At 37.9% G+C, this 15933-nt stretch overlaps 1 protein-coding gene across 1 annotated transcript; it reads left to right on the top strand.

The window, feature by feature from the left end:
* The first annotated feature begins 2727 nt into the window (after positions 1 to 2727).
* Positions 2728 to 6890, top strand: LOC102274329 (zinc finger protein 596-like). Its single transcript, XM_005887206.3, has 2 exons — positions 2728 to 2852; positions 6110 to 6890. Exons 1-2 carry the CDS (start codon positions 2728 to 2730, stop codon positions 6888 to 6890), a joined length of 906 nt encoding a protein of 301 aa, XP_005887268.2.
* The last annotated feature ends 9043 nt before the right edge of the window (positions 6891 to 15933 follow it).

The following is a 15933-nucleotide window of genomic DNA, read 5'->3' as shown; positions in this document are numbered from 1 at the left end:
ATTAAATAAACAGGGTGACAACAGATAGCCCTGTAGTACTGCTTTCTCAGTCCTGAAACAGTCAGTTGTTCCACACAGAATACTAAATGTTGCTTCTATTCATCACCTCCACTGCATATGTATAGGGGATTTGATTTAAGTCATACTTGGCTGGCCTAGTAGTTTTCACCTCTTTCTTTAGTTTAACTCTGAATTTTGATATGAGAAGCTGATGATCTGAGCCACAGTCAGCTCCAAGTCTTGTTTTTAATGTCTGTAAACAGCTTCTCCATCTTCAGTCACAAAGAATGTAATTGATTTGATTTTTGTATTGGCCATTTGATGATGTTCATATGTAAAGTCGTTTCATGTGCTTTTGAAAAATGGTGTTTGCTATGACCAGTGCATTCTCTTGGCAGAATTCAGCTAGCTTCTGCCCCATTTCGTTTTGTACACCAAAGCCAAACTTGCCTGTTATTCCAGGTAGCTCTTGACTTCCTACTTTTGTGTTTCAATCTCCAATGATGAATAGAACATCTTTTTCAAGTGTTAGTTCTAGTAGGTCTTCTAGATTTTCATAGAACTGATTAACTTCAGCTTCTTCAGTATCAGTGGTAGGGGTATAGACTTGAATTGACATGATGCAGAATGGCTTCCCTTGAAAATGAACCAAGATCATCCTATCACTTTTGGGTACCCAAGTACTGAATTTCAGATTCTTTTGTTGATTTTGAGAGCTACTCTATTTCTTCTACGGGATATTTGACCATAGATATAATGGTCATCTGAATTAAATTCACTCATTTCTGTCCATTTTAATTCACTGATTCCTAAAATGCCTAAATGAGGCATTAATAAATCTACCTTAATGTTCTATTTCTGCTTGTTCTACATTGAAATTAAATAAAATCAACCAAAGTCTCTTCTAATAATTCATATGTGCCAGATATGATATACATACTGATGATCTTCACATAGCTGTAACCCAATTGAGTAACAATCCTAAGAAGCATTTTAATACTTAATTTTCACACTTAAGTAGAAGAAATATTGAACTGTAATACTGAAAATTGAGTTTCCCAAAAGTTCCCAGGACTGTTGTGTCCGTTATTAGTACTTTGATAAGATAGATAAACTTATTTTTAGGGTCCACAAATAACTGATTTAGTTCACTGATTTCTAAGATGTCAATATTTATTCTTGCCATCTCCTGCTTGACCACATCCCATTTACATTGATTCATGGATCTAACACTCCAGATTCCTATGCAATATTGTTCTTTGTAGCATCAGATTTTACTTTCATAACCAGACACATCCACAACTGAGGGTTGTTTCTGCTTTGGCCAAGCCACTTCATTCTTTCTGGGGCTATTGATAGTTTGCTCTTCCATGGTAACATATTGGACACCTTCTGACCTAGGGGACTCATCTTTTGGTGTCATATCTTTTTGTACAGTTCATTAGGTTCTCATGGCAAATACACTGGGATGGTTTGCCATTCCCTCCTCCAGTAGACCACATTTTGTAACAACTCTCGACTATGATAAGGCCACTAAGGTCTTGAGTGGCCTTACATGGCATGGCTCATAGCTTCACTGAGTTACACAAGCCCCATCACCATGAAAAGGCAGTGATCCATGAAGGGGATCTAACTATAATGAAGTGCATTTTCTTAATCTGTAAAAATGAAATGAGCATCTACATCATAGAATTATTCTGAGTATTAAGTGATATAAGTACAAGCACTAAGAATAGAATGTGGCACATAGTAAATAATAAATGTTAAATAATACGTACACACAGACACATACACACAATGTATGTAAAGTACATGACATATTGTCCGAGGTGTTAAATGTTGAATATACTTTATTATTATGTATATATTATTCATATACATATATATTAATAATTAATTATTATTTTGTTTTAGAATAAAATTCTGTTTTTAATCATTGATGTTTATCTATAAAGGCTTTACTTATATGAAAAGTATCTATCATTTGCTAATTATAGTCATTTGCTTTACCCAGTTAAGATTTTTTTAAACTCTGTATACTCTTTTAATATTAACTTTCTACATTTATGAACAAAAGCTATCCATACATATTACTTATGAATTTTAATATTTGTCATACTTAAAAAGGCCTATACCATAAAAATATTCTCCTGTATGTAGTATAAGTTATCTTTTTTCTGGAATTTTTTCCTCTTTCTGGAATGCATCTTTTTATATGATATGAGGTACACATCTGTTTTTAATTTATTTTTTCCAATGCATCACCAATTATCTCCAAGTCATTTTTCAGTTCTGTCCCTATGGATTTGAGCTGCCACCTTTAATCATATAGTAAATGCATACTTATACATGTCTACCCGTCAGGACTCTTTATTATTGGTTATTTAGATTACAGAATCCTTTTTCTTATGTTGTGATACACTTGGTTTGGGGGATATAAGTGTTAGCCTTGTCAAATAGAAATAGTTGTAAAGATTTTCAGATCCTTTTATCCACAATCATATGCACTTCTCTCAGTCCATTTATGGTTACAACCGGCGCGCTAAGCGCAGGTGGCTGCGACCGGCGCGCTAGGCGCAGGCGGCTGTGACTGGTGCGCTAAGCACGGCCGAGGTCGGGGCAGAAGCCAGGAGGACCCCATGCCCGAAGGGTGGCGGCCAAGAGGAGTTACCCCATGTCCGAGGTCAGAGGCAGCAGCCGAGAGTACCAGACTGCGATGGCACAGGAATGGCCGAGAGGAGCTACCCCGCGTCCGAGGTCAGCGGCAGCAGCCCAGAGGAGCTACCCCATGCTCCTAAGCCGGAGGCCTGGGGCAGCAGTGGGAAGAGCTACCCTACACCCCCATGCCCAAGGCCAGAGGTGGCGGCCGGGAGGAGCAACCCACTCCCAAGGCCAGGGGCAGTGGGCCGGGAGGACCAACCCCATGTCCAAGGAGCCGTGCCTGCGTGGGTGCAGGAGGGCCTAAAGTAACTATCCCACGTTGAAGGTAAGGAAGGGTGGTGGTGAGAAGATACCCCTAGTCCAAGGTAAGGAGCAATGGCTGCGCTTTGCTGGATCAGACCTGAAGAGATACCCCATGCCCAAGGTAAGAGAAACCCAAGTAAAACGGTAGGTGTTGCAAGAGGGCATCAGAGGGCAAACACACTGAAACCATACTCACAGAAAACTAGTCAATGTAGTCACAATAGGACCACAGCCTTGTCTAACTCAATGAAACTAAGCCATGCCCTGTGGGGCAACCCAAAAAGGGCAGATCATGGTGGAGAGATCTAACAGAATGTAGTCCACTGGAGAAGGGAATGGCAAACCACCCATGAACAGTATGAAAAGGCAAAATGATAGGATACTGAAAGAGAAACTCCCCAGGGCAGTAAGTGCCCAATATGCTACTGGAGGTCAGTGGAGAAATAACTCCAGAAAGAATGAAGGGATGGAGCCAAAGCAAAAAGAATACCTAGCTTTGGATGTGACTGGTGATAGAAGCAAGGTCCAATGCTTTAAAGAGCAATATTGCATAGGAACCTGGAATGTCAGGTCCATGAATTAAGGCAAATTGGAAGTGGTCAAACAAGAAATTGCAAGAGTGAATGTCAACATTCTAGGAATCAGCGAACTGAAATGGACTGGAATGGGTGAATTTTACTCAGATGACCATTATACCTACTACTGTGGGCAGGAATCCCTCAGAAGAAATGGAGTAGCCGTCATGGTGAACAAAAGAGTCCAAAATGCAGTACTTGGATGCAATCTCAAAAACAACAGAATGATCTCTGTTCATTTTCAAGGCAAACCATTCAATATCACAGTAATCCAAGTCTATGCCCCAACCAGTAATGCTGAAAAAGCTGACGTTGAACGGTTCTATGAAGACCTACAAGACCTTTTAGAACTAACACCCAAAAAAGATGTCCTTTAATTATAGGGGACTGGAATGCAAAAGTAGGAAGTCAAGAAACACCTAGAGTAACAGGCAAATTTGGCCTTGGAATACGGAATGAAACAGGGCAAAGACTAATAGAGTTTTGCCAAGAAAATGTACTGGTCATAACAAACACCCTCTTCCAACAACACAAGAGAAGACTCTATACATGGACATCATCAGATGGTCAACACTGAAATCAGATTGATTATATCCTTTGCAGCCAAAGATGGAGAAGCTGTATACAGTCAGCAAAAATAAGACAAGGAACTGACTGTGGCTCAGATCCTGAGCTCCTTATTGCCAAATTCAGACTTAAATTGAAGAAAGTAGGGAAAACCACTAGGCCATTCAGGTATGACCTAAATCAAATTCCTTATGATTATATAGTGGAAGTGAGAAATAGATTTAAGGGACTAGATCTGATAGATAGAGTGCCTGATGAACTATGGATGGAGGTTCGTGACATTGTATAGGAGACAGGGATCAAGACCATCCCCGTGGGAAAGAAATGCAAAAAAACAAAATGGCTGTCTGGGGAGGACTTACAAATAGCTGTGAAAAGAAGAGAAGTGAAAAGCAAAGGAGAAAAGGAAAGATATAGACATCTGAATGCAGAGTTCCAAAGACTAGCAAGAATAGATAAGAAAGCCTTCTTCAGCTATCAATGCAAGGAAATAGAGGAAAACCACAGAATGGGAAAGACTAGAGATCTCTTCAAGAAAATCAGAGATACCAAAGGAACATTTCATGCAAAGATGGGCTCAATAAGGACAGAAATGGTATGAACCTAACAGAAGCAGAAGATGTTAAGAAGAGATGGCAAGAATACATGGAAGAACTGCACAAAAAGATCTTCATGACCCAGATAAGCATGATGGTGTGGTCACTGACCTAGAGCCAGACATCCTGGAATGTGAAGTCAAGTGGGCCTTAGAAAGCATCACTACAAACAAAGCTAGTGGAGGTGATGGAATTCCAGTTGCGCTATTCCAAATCCTGAAAGATGATTCTGTGAAAGTGCTGCACTCAATATGACAGCTAATTTGGAAAACTCAGCAGTGGCCACAGGACTGGAAAAGGTCAGTTTTCTTTCCAATCCCAAAGAAAGGCAATGCCAAAGAATGCTCAAACTACCGCACAATTGCACTCATCTCACACGCTAATAAAGTAATGCTCAAAATTCTCTAAGCCAGGCTTCAGCAATAGGTGAACCATGAACTTCCTGATGTTCCAGCTGGTTTTAGAAAAGGCAGAGGAACCAGAGACCAAATTGCCAACATCTGCTGGATCATGGAAAAAACAAGAGAGTTCCAGAAAAACATCTATTTCTGAAACAGACAGAGGGAGGCATTTGTTCAGAGAAGCTGGACCATTTAGGAGGTTGGAGGAAAGGAATCAGTTGCTTGCTATGGAATCCTCAGAATCCATTTGGCTTGACCCGCTCCTCCAATTTAGTATTTTGGCTAAAGATATTTGATCACAAGACACAGACTGAGCAAAATTAAATGACAGCTGCTCCTTCCTCTAGTGTAACCCTGTCATATATTCAAGATTTTGGAACCTCTGGGTGTCCATTGTAAATTGACTCTGACTTTCTCTGTTAGCAACCGCAGCTCTAGCTCTTCACATGGGATCTGGGAGAGAAGAAGCTGCATAGTATTCCCTGGACGCACCACCGGTTTCCGAGTGCTGGTCTGGGACTACACCCAGGTTGGCCTGCCTAGTGCTTGATCGGCTGTGAGTGAGATCCCGAGAAAGGCTCCTGGTGGCTGAGCTTAAGGATGGAGCCCCTGGAATCAGTGACATTTGGAGATGTAGCCATCGACTTCACCCAGGAAGAGTGGAGCCTGCTAGATAAGTCCCAGAAAAACCTGTTTAGAAATGTGATGCTGGAAACTGTCACCCACCTGGTCTCTGTAGCCTATCAGATCAGCAAATCAGATGTGGTTTTCCAACTGGAACAAGGGAAAGAGTTGTGGACACAAGCAGCAGGAGGCCTCCAAGGTCAGAGTCCAGGCAGTGAAAGTCTCTTTAGACAACAAGAAATGACATTAATGCAAAGTGTCTACTGGAAGCACACATCCCCAGTAAGGACAATGCAGGTTTCTCACCCACAAGGGGATCCTGCTGAATGTGCTGATTTGGGAGATGAAGTTACTCCTACATCTTCACTTCAATATTCAATAGTTCCTTCAGAAGCAAACATAATGTCAGCAAACAGCATGGAAAATCACTTAGTCAAGGGTCATTCCTCAATGGACAGGGTCACATTCACACTAGACATAAATCATGTGAATGTGCTCTGTGTGGGAAAGTTTTTAATAGATGCTCTAGCCTTAGCAGACATAAGATGATTCACACTGGAGAGAAACCATTCAAATGTCAACTGTGTGAGAAAGTCTTCAATCAAAGATTCTCCCTGAAAGTACATGAGAAAACTCACACAGGAGAGAAGCCCTATGAATGTCATCACTGTGGAAAAGCCTTTAGTAGATGTGCTAGCCTCAGGAGACACAGCATGATTCACACTGGAGAGAAACCATTCAAATGTCATCTGTGTGGGAAAGTCTTCAATCAAAATTCCTCCTTGAAACAACATGAGAGAACTCACACAGGAGAGAAGAGATATGAATGTCATCAGTGCGGCAAAGCCTTTCTTCAAAGCTCTGGCCTTAGTTCACATAAGAAAATCCACATTGGAGAGAAGCCACATGTATGTCTTGAGTGTGGGAAGGCCTTTACTCATAGTTCGGGGCTTCATGTGCACAAAAGAATCCACATTAAAGAGAAACCACATGTATGCTCTGTGTGTAGGAAGGCCTTCAATAAATATGCTAAGCTGAGGGAACATGAGAGAACCCACAGTGGAGAGAAGCCCTATGAATGTCAGCTCTGTGGAGAACACTTCATTTGTGCCTCTTCCCTTAGACGACACAAGGGAACCCAGCACAGGAGAGAAAACCAGTAGGACCCTCAGTAGATGTTCTAACCTGAGGTGACATAATCAATGTGGAGGTTCCTTCAGGCATTGTGCTATGCAGTCCAGACAGGCACTGCCTGTGGATGTGGATCCACACATGTGCTTTCTCTGTGACTAAGCCTTTAGTCATTAGCCTGACCTCGTGTAACTTAACAGAACTCACTCTACAAACACAATATGGGTGTTTCCAGCAACAGCCCCCAACTCTAAAGACCTTAGAGGACATGAGCAGAGGATAAGCAACCCCTTCTACTTCTTTGATAATTATTGATCTATGTGAACCAACTCCACGGAGCGAACCACTAAGACTGTGATAACTGTTGACAACCATTCAGTTGATGTGCACAAGAAACCTTGAAAAAAAAATAAACACAAGAACAAAGATGAAGACTCTTGAAAGATACCAAAGTAGGTTGAGCAACACCAAGCATACTTTTAAATAATTCATCCTGGAGAAGTTATTTCATGGAAAGGTACGAGAAATTCTTTCTCCATAGAGCAACCCCTCTGGTTCACACATGCTCAGTCTATAGAACACACTCTCAGGGTCATTACAGAAGGGAAGACTTCAGGGATCACTTTCATTTCTCAGTCAACGTTAAATTCTCACACTGAGGATGCAGCAATCCTAAAATCAAAAGTGAATCTACAGCTAGATTTCATATCAGAAAAAAAAAAAAAAAAGATTCTGTGTAGGAGGGAGAATCCTATAAGAATCCTGTAACAGTCAGGCAGTTTGTGATTGGGGGAAATACCTCTTCATGAAAATGTGGTATCAAATGGGGAGTGAAGTGACCCAGCCACACGGAATGTAGGTTTTTGTAAAATTAAAGTCTGTCAAAAAAAGTCATAGTTGAAAATATTCAAACAATAAAGTCTGTGGCTAAAGGAAAAAAAAAAAAAAAAACACATCTATTTCTGCCTTATTGACTATGCCAAAGCCTTTGACTGTGTGGATCACAATAAACGGTGGAAAATTCTGAAAGAGATGGGAATACCAGACCACCTGATCTGCTTCTTGAGAAATTTGTATGCAGGTCAGGAAGCAACAGTTAGAACTGGACATGGAACAACAGACTGGTTCCAAATAGGAAAAGGAGTACATCAAGGCTGTATATTGTCACCCTGCTTATTTAACTTATATGCAGAGAATATCATGAGAAACACTGGACTTGAAGAAACACAAGCTGGAATCAAGATTGCTGGGAGAAATATCAATAACCTCAGATATGCAGATCACACGACCCTTATGACAGAAATTGAAGAGGAACTAAAAAGACTCTTGATGAAAGTGAAAGTGGAGAGTGAAGAAGTTGGCTTAAAGCTCAACATTCAGAAAATGAAGATCATGGCATCTGGTCCCATCACTTCATGGGCAATAGATGGGGAAACAGTGGAAACAGTGTCAGACTTTATTTTTCTGGTCTCCAAAATCACTGCAGATGGTGACTGCAGCCATGAAGTTAAAAGATGCTTACTCCTTGGAAGGAAAGTTATGACCAACCTAGATAGCATATTCAAAAGCAGAGACATTACTTTGCCAACAAAGTTTTGTCTAGTCAAGGCTGTGGTTTTTCCTGTGGTCATGTATGGATGTGAGAGTTGGACTGTGAAGAAGGCTGAGCACTGAAGAATTGATGCTTTTGAACTGTGGTGTTGGAGAAGAGTCTTGAGAGTCCCTTGGACTGCAAGGAGATCCAACCAATCCATTCTGAAGGAGATCAGCCCTGGGATTTCTTTAGAGCGAATGATGCTAAAGCTGAAACTCCAGTACCTTGGCCACCTCATGCGAAGAGTTGACTCATTGGAAAAGACTCTGATGTTGGGAGGGATTGGGGGCAGGAGGAGAAGGGGATGCCAGAGGATGAGATGGTTGGATGGCATCACTGATTCGATGGACGTGAGTCTGAATGAACTCTGGAAGTTGGTGATGAACAGGGAGGCCTGGCGTGCTGCGATTCATGGGGTCGCAAAGAGTCGGATACGACTGAGCGACTGATCTGATCTGATCTGATTGGATACAGTAGAAAGTGAGGAAAACCTATTCTGCTGCTGCTGCTGCTGCTAAGTCGCTTCAGTACTGTTGCCTGGAAAATTCCATGGATGAAGGAGCTTCTATTCACCTGCAAATGTAACTATTTTTTCTTCTCCACCAGATCTGATTGTCTTCAATCAATAGAAACGGAATTTCAAAGAGCTACAGGTTGAGTAGTAAATACTACAGGTTGAATAGTAAATACTTTCTGCCTGACTTCTACTTTGAGATTGCTGAAGTTGAATCACCAATATTTTGGTCACCTGATACAAACTTCTGACTCTTTGGAAAAGTCCCTGATGCTGGGAAAGATTGAGGGCAGAAGAAGAGGGCATCAAAGGATGAGATGGCTGGATGGCATTACCAATTCAATGGACATTAACTTGGGCAAACTCTGGGAAATGGTGAGGGACCAGGAGGCCTGGCATACTGCAGTCCACAGGGTCACGAGGAGTCAGACAAGACTGGGCAACTGAACAACAAGAGCCTCTACTTTAGTCATCACAACTTTCCCCCTATCATTAGGGGATTTGCAATTGTAACTACTTTTATGGCATTAGCCAAGTTGACTAATTCTTATGCCTCCAAATGAATTTTCCTTCAGTGGCCCAAACATCACTTTATGTCCTTTTTGAGTCCTGAAAGAATCTCTTTCTGCTCCATTTTCTATCCAAATCCTACCATTGTGTGTTAATTTCCACTATCTTTGTTTCACATGGTAAGAGGTTGCCTGAGAATTCACAGGATGGACCTTATGCAGTGTAGCAATGTCTTCATAGTTAACTATAACCAAACTGGTGCTTCTTTATTCCCTTTTCATGTTGACATATAATGAATGGGTCATGTTAAATTACTAGATTATTAAATAAATATATAGCTAGATGAGGATGCTTTCTGAAATAGTTTGATGACTTGGTAGAATCTTAAGACCAAAATTACCAAATTTGGGGTGCTTGTAGTAGTGTTTGAAGAACGTAGTGAATAGCTCTGTTTTAAAATATCTCATTTGTTTGTGAAGTGATGGGTATCATTTGTTACTTGGGTCTTCATAGTCAATCAACCTAAAACACTATAATGGCTCATAAAGTTAAATCATGGTGTAAAGGAGTATTGAAAAAGCGTTGAAAAGTAGAACACAGATCCAGGAAGACTGTTCATAATCTGTGATTTCTCTTTAGTTCTACATTGTCTCTTTAACTTGTTCTGAAATTTTAATGAAATTGAAAACAAGAGTTTAGATGAAAAATAAGTGTTTTAAATTATTTTAATGGCAAATAAGTAAGACTTTGATATTTTTCATGAATATATTGTATGGATATGATGCAAAGTAATTTTTCTCTTTCACTTATTTAAAATAAGATTTTCTTTATTGTCATTAACGAGTTCAGTACAGAGAAATCAAATGAGCTTCTGAAATGCCACTAAATTTAGGAATATGAAAACTATTTTATGTTTTGGTTTTAACTCTAAAGAGTAAACATTTTAATTGAATTTGTAAATTTTAGGAATTAAAAACTAAATTAGAAGTGGACTGCTATTCTTCTTTGTTACTGCACTTAATATTATCCTAGGATGGGCATAAAGCAAAAAATAGATATATTTTAACATTTAAATGCATATTTTTTAAAGTTAATCTAAATAGTCTCATAGATATACTATGTCAACAAACTATGAGGTAAAGAGTTGAAATAGTTGGAACAGTAAAATTAAAAAGAAAATGAGCTACTGAATTTATTGGCATAATAGAAAAATGTCTAGAACTAGAAGTCAGCAAGCTAGAGGTTTTGATAAAGGTTTTACAATAGCTCATTCTATGATGTAAAATAACCAGCTGACCACTCCAAGGCTTAGAAAAGAGGAGAAGTTTTGTTTCAAAGGTCTTGAAGTTTCCTCTTTGACATAAAATATGTGTAAGTCCATGATTTTCCCAGTGAAGTCCCAATGTGATAGTCTAACTGCTATCACTTGTCTTTTGTTAGTTTAATACTGAATCTATTATAAAGTGTCCCACTTGAATGAGAGAAACTGAGTTTTTTTTTTTCTTTTTGCAGTGACACATAGGGTTAGTTGAAAATGCACTGATGCAGAAATATAGATCAATGGAACAGTATAGAAAGCCCAGAAATAAACCCACACATGTCATTTGATCAATGACAAAGAAGGCAAGAATACGCAATGGAGAAAAGATAATCTCTTCAATAAGTGGTGCTGGGAAAAGTGGACAATTCTATGTAAAAGAATGAAATTAATGTATTCTCTAACACCATACACAAAACAAACTCTAAATAGGTATAATTAGCCTTTCTTGTGCTTATCCATTTGACAGAGTTTGATACAACGTGACCTGGCATGAAAGCTATATATATCCTCAAATGGAGTGATTCATAGATGTTCTTCTGCATAAGTAACAAACAAGCTAAACATTTCTGAGAATCCAGTTGCTTAGGAAATAATGTGATGATTATTTAAACGATGTCTTTTCCATAGTTAGTTATCATATAAAATATATGAAACAATATTATGAATCTTATAGCTTAAATGCCCAAAACGATTGGGGCATTCATGGAGAAAATATTTCAGTTGATCTTTTTCACTTGTCATTGAAATATAAACTGACAGTAATAGGACAAGCTCATTAACTGTTTCATATGGTCAAAATAAATCTGCTTTATGTTTACAACTATAGTATTCGAACCATTAACATCTAAATTATTATAAATAAAATGTATATCTTTATCATTTTCTGAGTCTTAAAAGTTTTTTTCCATATAGTGTACAAAGTTTCATTTAATGTGTTTGTGTGATTTTCATGTTAAAGTTTTAAAATTCTATTCCAAAAATTGCACAATTTTATCAAAATAATTCTTTATTAAAACCAAGTTGCAAATATATTATGTCTTATTATAATAGCATCAATCATTGGTAATTATAATTTTAATCCTTACTTTTAAAATAATATTAACACAGTAAGAGAATTTAAACATGCATCTATTATTTTTGGAAATGACTTTTTGAAGATCACAGTGACTCACTCTAATAAGATCTATTTTAAGTCTCATCGAGAGTAGAAAAGTACAGAACAGTGAGTGATTTAGGGTACTTAACATAAACTTTTCTCTCATTTACTCATATAAAGACTACCAAGAACATAGCACCAGGAATTATAGCAGGTTAAGTACTAGTAATGTGGTGCTTTTATAAGAACACATGTTTTTTAAGGTTTTATAGATAAATATAAGTAGGTTATTTCATATAATCTATAAAAGAAAAATAATAAAATATGTAATTAAATTCAACACTATCCTGAACTTATTTTTATGGAAGTTCAAAAAAAAAAAAGTTTTAAATTCATCAAATATTCTAAAAAAAGGATGAATATGAAGTTCCAGAATTAACAAATTTTGATTTGCTCTCCAGTATGACCTGAAAAAAAAAAAAAAAAAAGGTCTTCCCAGGTAATGCTAGTGGTAAAGAATCCACCTGCCAAGGCAGGAGATAAAAGAGGTGAGAGTCTGACCCCTGGGTAGGGAAAATCCACTGGATTAGGAAAGGGGACCCCACTCCAGTATTCTTGCCTGAAAATTTTCAGGGGCAGAGGAGCCTGGTGGGCTATAATCCATGGGGCCGCAAAAAGTCAGAAGCGACTGAATCCACACACATTACATGAATCAAAGTGATCCAAATCAGTGTCAGATGGTATTACCTAAGATGAAGGCCCCATTGATGGAGATGAAAATAGAATTATCAGCAAGGGATGCTGGGGAAGGTGCCATGGCATTCTCCCAAAGCTTTGAAACAGTCAGAACAAAGCTATGAAGTACTCTTTTCATTCTACAATATAAAAATATTTAGATTTTTTTCTTTATTCACTAATATAGAAAATGAAATCCCTTCAGTTGCTCACTCACCAATGCTAGAGATTACTTAGGCTTCCATGACAACCTCTTATTTAAACTATTACTCTATTTGTTGTTCTCAACCTGTACATGTACTTATTTTTGCATTTTTATGTGAGATATACCTGCAAATATCTGCATCTTTGTATGAATTTAGTTCTTAAACTACAGTAACAAAGTCTTTTGTTTTGTTTTTATTATTAAGGTCAGATAAATGCCAGCTTGGGAAACAGAAAATTTTAGCATACCCATCTCAGACAGACAGATCCTTCAGTAATATTTGATCATCTATAATTATGTGAATTCTTCAAGATATATTTTCTTTCTCTGATTTGAGAGACCTGATTTGAGGTCCCTCATTATGGGGTGAAAAATGTAGTCTATTGACAAGATTTCATTCCAGAACATCCGCAGAATCTATTTCAGACAGCTGAAATAACTCTACACTTACAGTAGTAAAGCATCTCGAGTGGAGAGATGGTAACTTAATATGTAGTATCAGTGTCACAACTTTTTTTTTTTCTATATTTGAGGTAAAAATCTGATGATGTTTTTACCTTTACTACACTAGTTAGCATCTTCATATACTCAATACTTCCTAATCTTTAAAATTCCAGTGAAGTTTTATTTTGTTTTGCTGCAGATAGAACTGAAATTTTCTTTTACATAAGAATTTAACTATCATTTTGTAAAAAGGATGAGGTTTTTTTCCCTGTTTTGAATTTTCTGTAAGCTCACAAATTGAGTATTAATGTTAGAAGAATTTCTTTTTGCTTCTTCTCTATACATATTATCAATAATGCCCTAAGGTTAGTGAAATCGTCTGGATCATAATCTTAATTGTGCACAGCTACCATTTAAGAAGAATTTATCTTTATCTATCATAATCTATTTATTTATCATTTACCTGTCTATCTATCCCACTTATCTAACCTATCAACTCCTTATTTTTGAGTTTGAAAAGTTTTCACCATGAATCATCAAAGTACAGAAATAGACATTTGAAATCTTTTAATTACATCTGAGAGACTGTTTCAAGCTACCAGGAGTGAAGATACTGTTATTTCACATGTACGGAGTTGGTTGTACAAATAAACATAAGCAAGTGACTTATTCTTTACCATCCGAGCCATGAGGGAAGCCTCACCAACCACTTATTAGATCTCAAAAGGGCCTGAATACAGAGCAGGGTTCATTTATATTGCCTATTGGATGTTCCAGTGATGCAGTAGTAACTCTAGAAGACATATTCTAGGTCATTGATATTAAATTTAATCACTTGGTTAAGTAGAGGCATAACAATTTTCTTCTTTGGAAAATTAATACTTTCCTTTCTTTTTAAATAACAGCTTTATTGAGATACAATTCACTTACATCTCAACCACTCAATTCAATGTATACAGTTTAATAGTTTTTAGTATTTTCAGAGTTTCACAATCACCTCCTCAATTAAATATATATTTTTTGTATTTTTTTTTATTTTGAATTTTTCTTTTTTTTTTTTAACTTTACAATATTGTATTGGTTTTGCCATATATCAACGTGAATCCACCACAGGTATACACGCGTTCCCCATCCCGAACCCTCCTCCCTAGCCCTCCCTGTACCATCAAGACATGTTATTTTCATCCCAGAAAGCCCTCCCAGAAAAAATTAGTACTCATTTTTACCACCTGCCAAAGTTCGTTAAACTCAACATTCAGAAAATTAAGATCATGGCATCTGGTCCCATCATTTCACGGCAAATAGATGTGGAAACAGTGACAGACTTTGTTTTGGGGGCTCCAAAATCACTGAAGATGGTGACTTCAGCCATGAAATTAAAAGATGCTTACTCACTGGAAGCCAAGTTATGACCATTCTGACGGCATATTAAAAACCAGAGATATTAGTTTGCCAACAAAGGTCCATCTAGTCAAAGCTATGGTTTTTCCAGTAGTCATGTATGGATGTGAAAGTTGGACTATAAAGAAAGCCTAGCACTGAAGAATTGATGCTTTTGAACTGTGATGTTGGAGAAGACTCTTGAGAGTCCCTTGGACTGCAAGGAGATCTGATCAGTCCATCCTAAAAGCAATCAGTCCTGAATATTCATTGGAAGGACTGATGCTGAAACTCCAATACTTTGGCCAGCTGATGTGAAGAACTGACTCATTGGAAAAGACCCTGATGCTGGGAGGGATTGGGGGCAGGAGGAGAAGGGGACAACAGAGGATGAGATGGTGGATGGTATCACCTACTCAATGGACATGAGTCTGAGTAAACTCTGGGAGTTGGTGATGAACAGAGAGGCCTAGAATACTGCAGTCAATGGAGTTGCAAAGAGTTGGACATGATTGAGCGACTGAACTGAACTGAAAGTTTCTTTCCATTTACACCTCACACATATTTTAACTTTGATAATTTTTTAAAATTTTTCATTCAAAGGTAAGTTTCCAAATATCATGTAATTCAATTTATTGCTACTTTATTTTACTACATCTGGATTTGAGTCATAATAAGAGTCTTTCTTTACATGGAAAGTGAAAGTCACTTAGTCGTGTCTGACTCTTTGTGACCCCATGGACTATACAATCTATGGAATTCTCCAGGCCAGAACACTGGGATGGGTCACCTTTCCCTTCTTCAGGGGATCTTCTCAACCCAGGGATTGAACCCAGGTCTCCCATATTGCAGGCAGATTCTTTACCAGCTGAGCCACAAGAATACTGGAGTGGGTAGCCTAACCCAAGAATCAAACTGGAGTCTCCTGCATTGCAGGTGAATTCTTTACAAACTGAGCTTTCAGGGAAGCCCTCCTTACATGGAAGGATTTATTAAATTGTCTACTTGTCTATGTATTATTTTCTATATTGGATTTATTATTCCCTTGGAGTTTATTCTTCTGTATGTATGAGATGGATACACATTTACCTTTTTCTCAACAGCTATCAAATCATTTTGGCACCACTTAATTTAAAAGTCTACCTTTGTTTCAAAGATTGGTGATGCTATTTGCATTATTAATGAAAATTTTCATATGTTCTTGAGTCTGTTTCTAGATTTTTAAAATTATATTTCACAAGTCTATCTATCTAGTTGTATGATGGTAAAATAGTAT

The sequence above is a fragment of the Bos mutus genome, chromosome 15 (genome assembly GCF_027580195.1).
Source record: "Bos mutus isolate GX-2022 chromosome 15, NWIPB_WYAK_1.1, whole genome shotgun sequence".
In the NCBI taxonomy this organism is placed as follows: domain Eukaryota; kingdom Metazoa; phylum Chordata; class Mammalia; order Artiodactyla; family Bovidae; genus Bos; species Bos mutus.
The sequence above is the reverse complement of the archived record's forward strand: the minus strand, read 5'-3'. Positions and strand labels throughout refer to the sequence as shown.

Bases quoted from the DNA above. Each gene is read 5' to 3' on its own strand.
- LOC102274329 (XM_005887206.3), top strand. From the start codon at position 2,728: ATGGCCGAGAGGAGCTACCCCGCGTCCGAGGTCAGCGGCAGCAGCCCA. The intron at 2,853-6,109 runs GCCAGAGGTGGC...AATATTCAATAG, and splicing joins CCTACACCCCCATGCCCAAG to TTCCTTCAGAAGCAAACATA.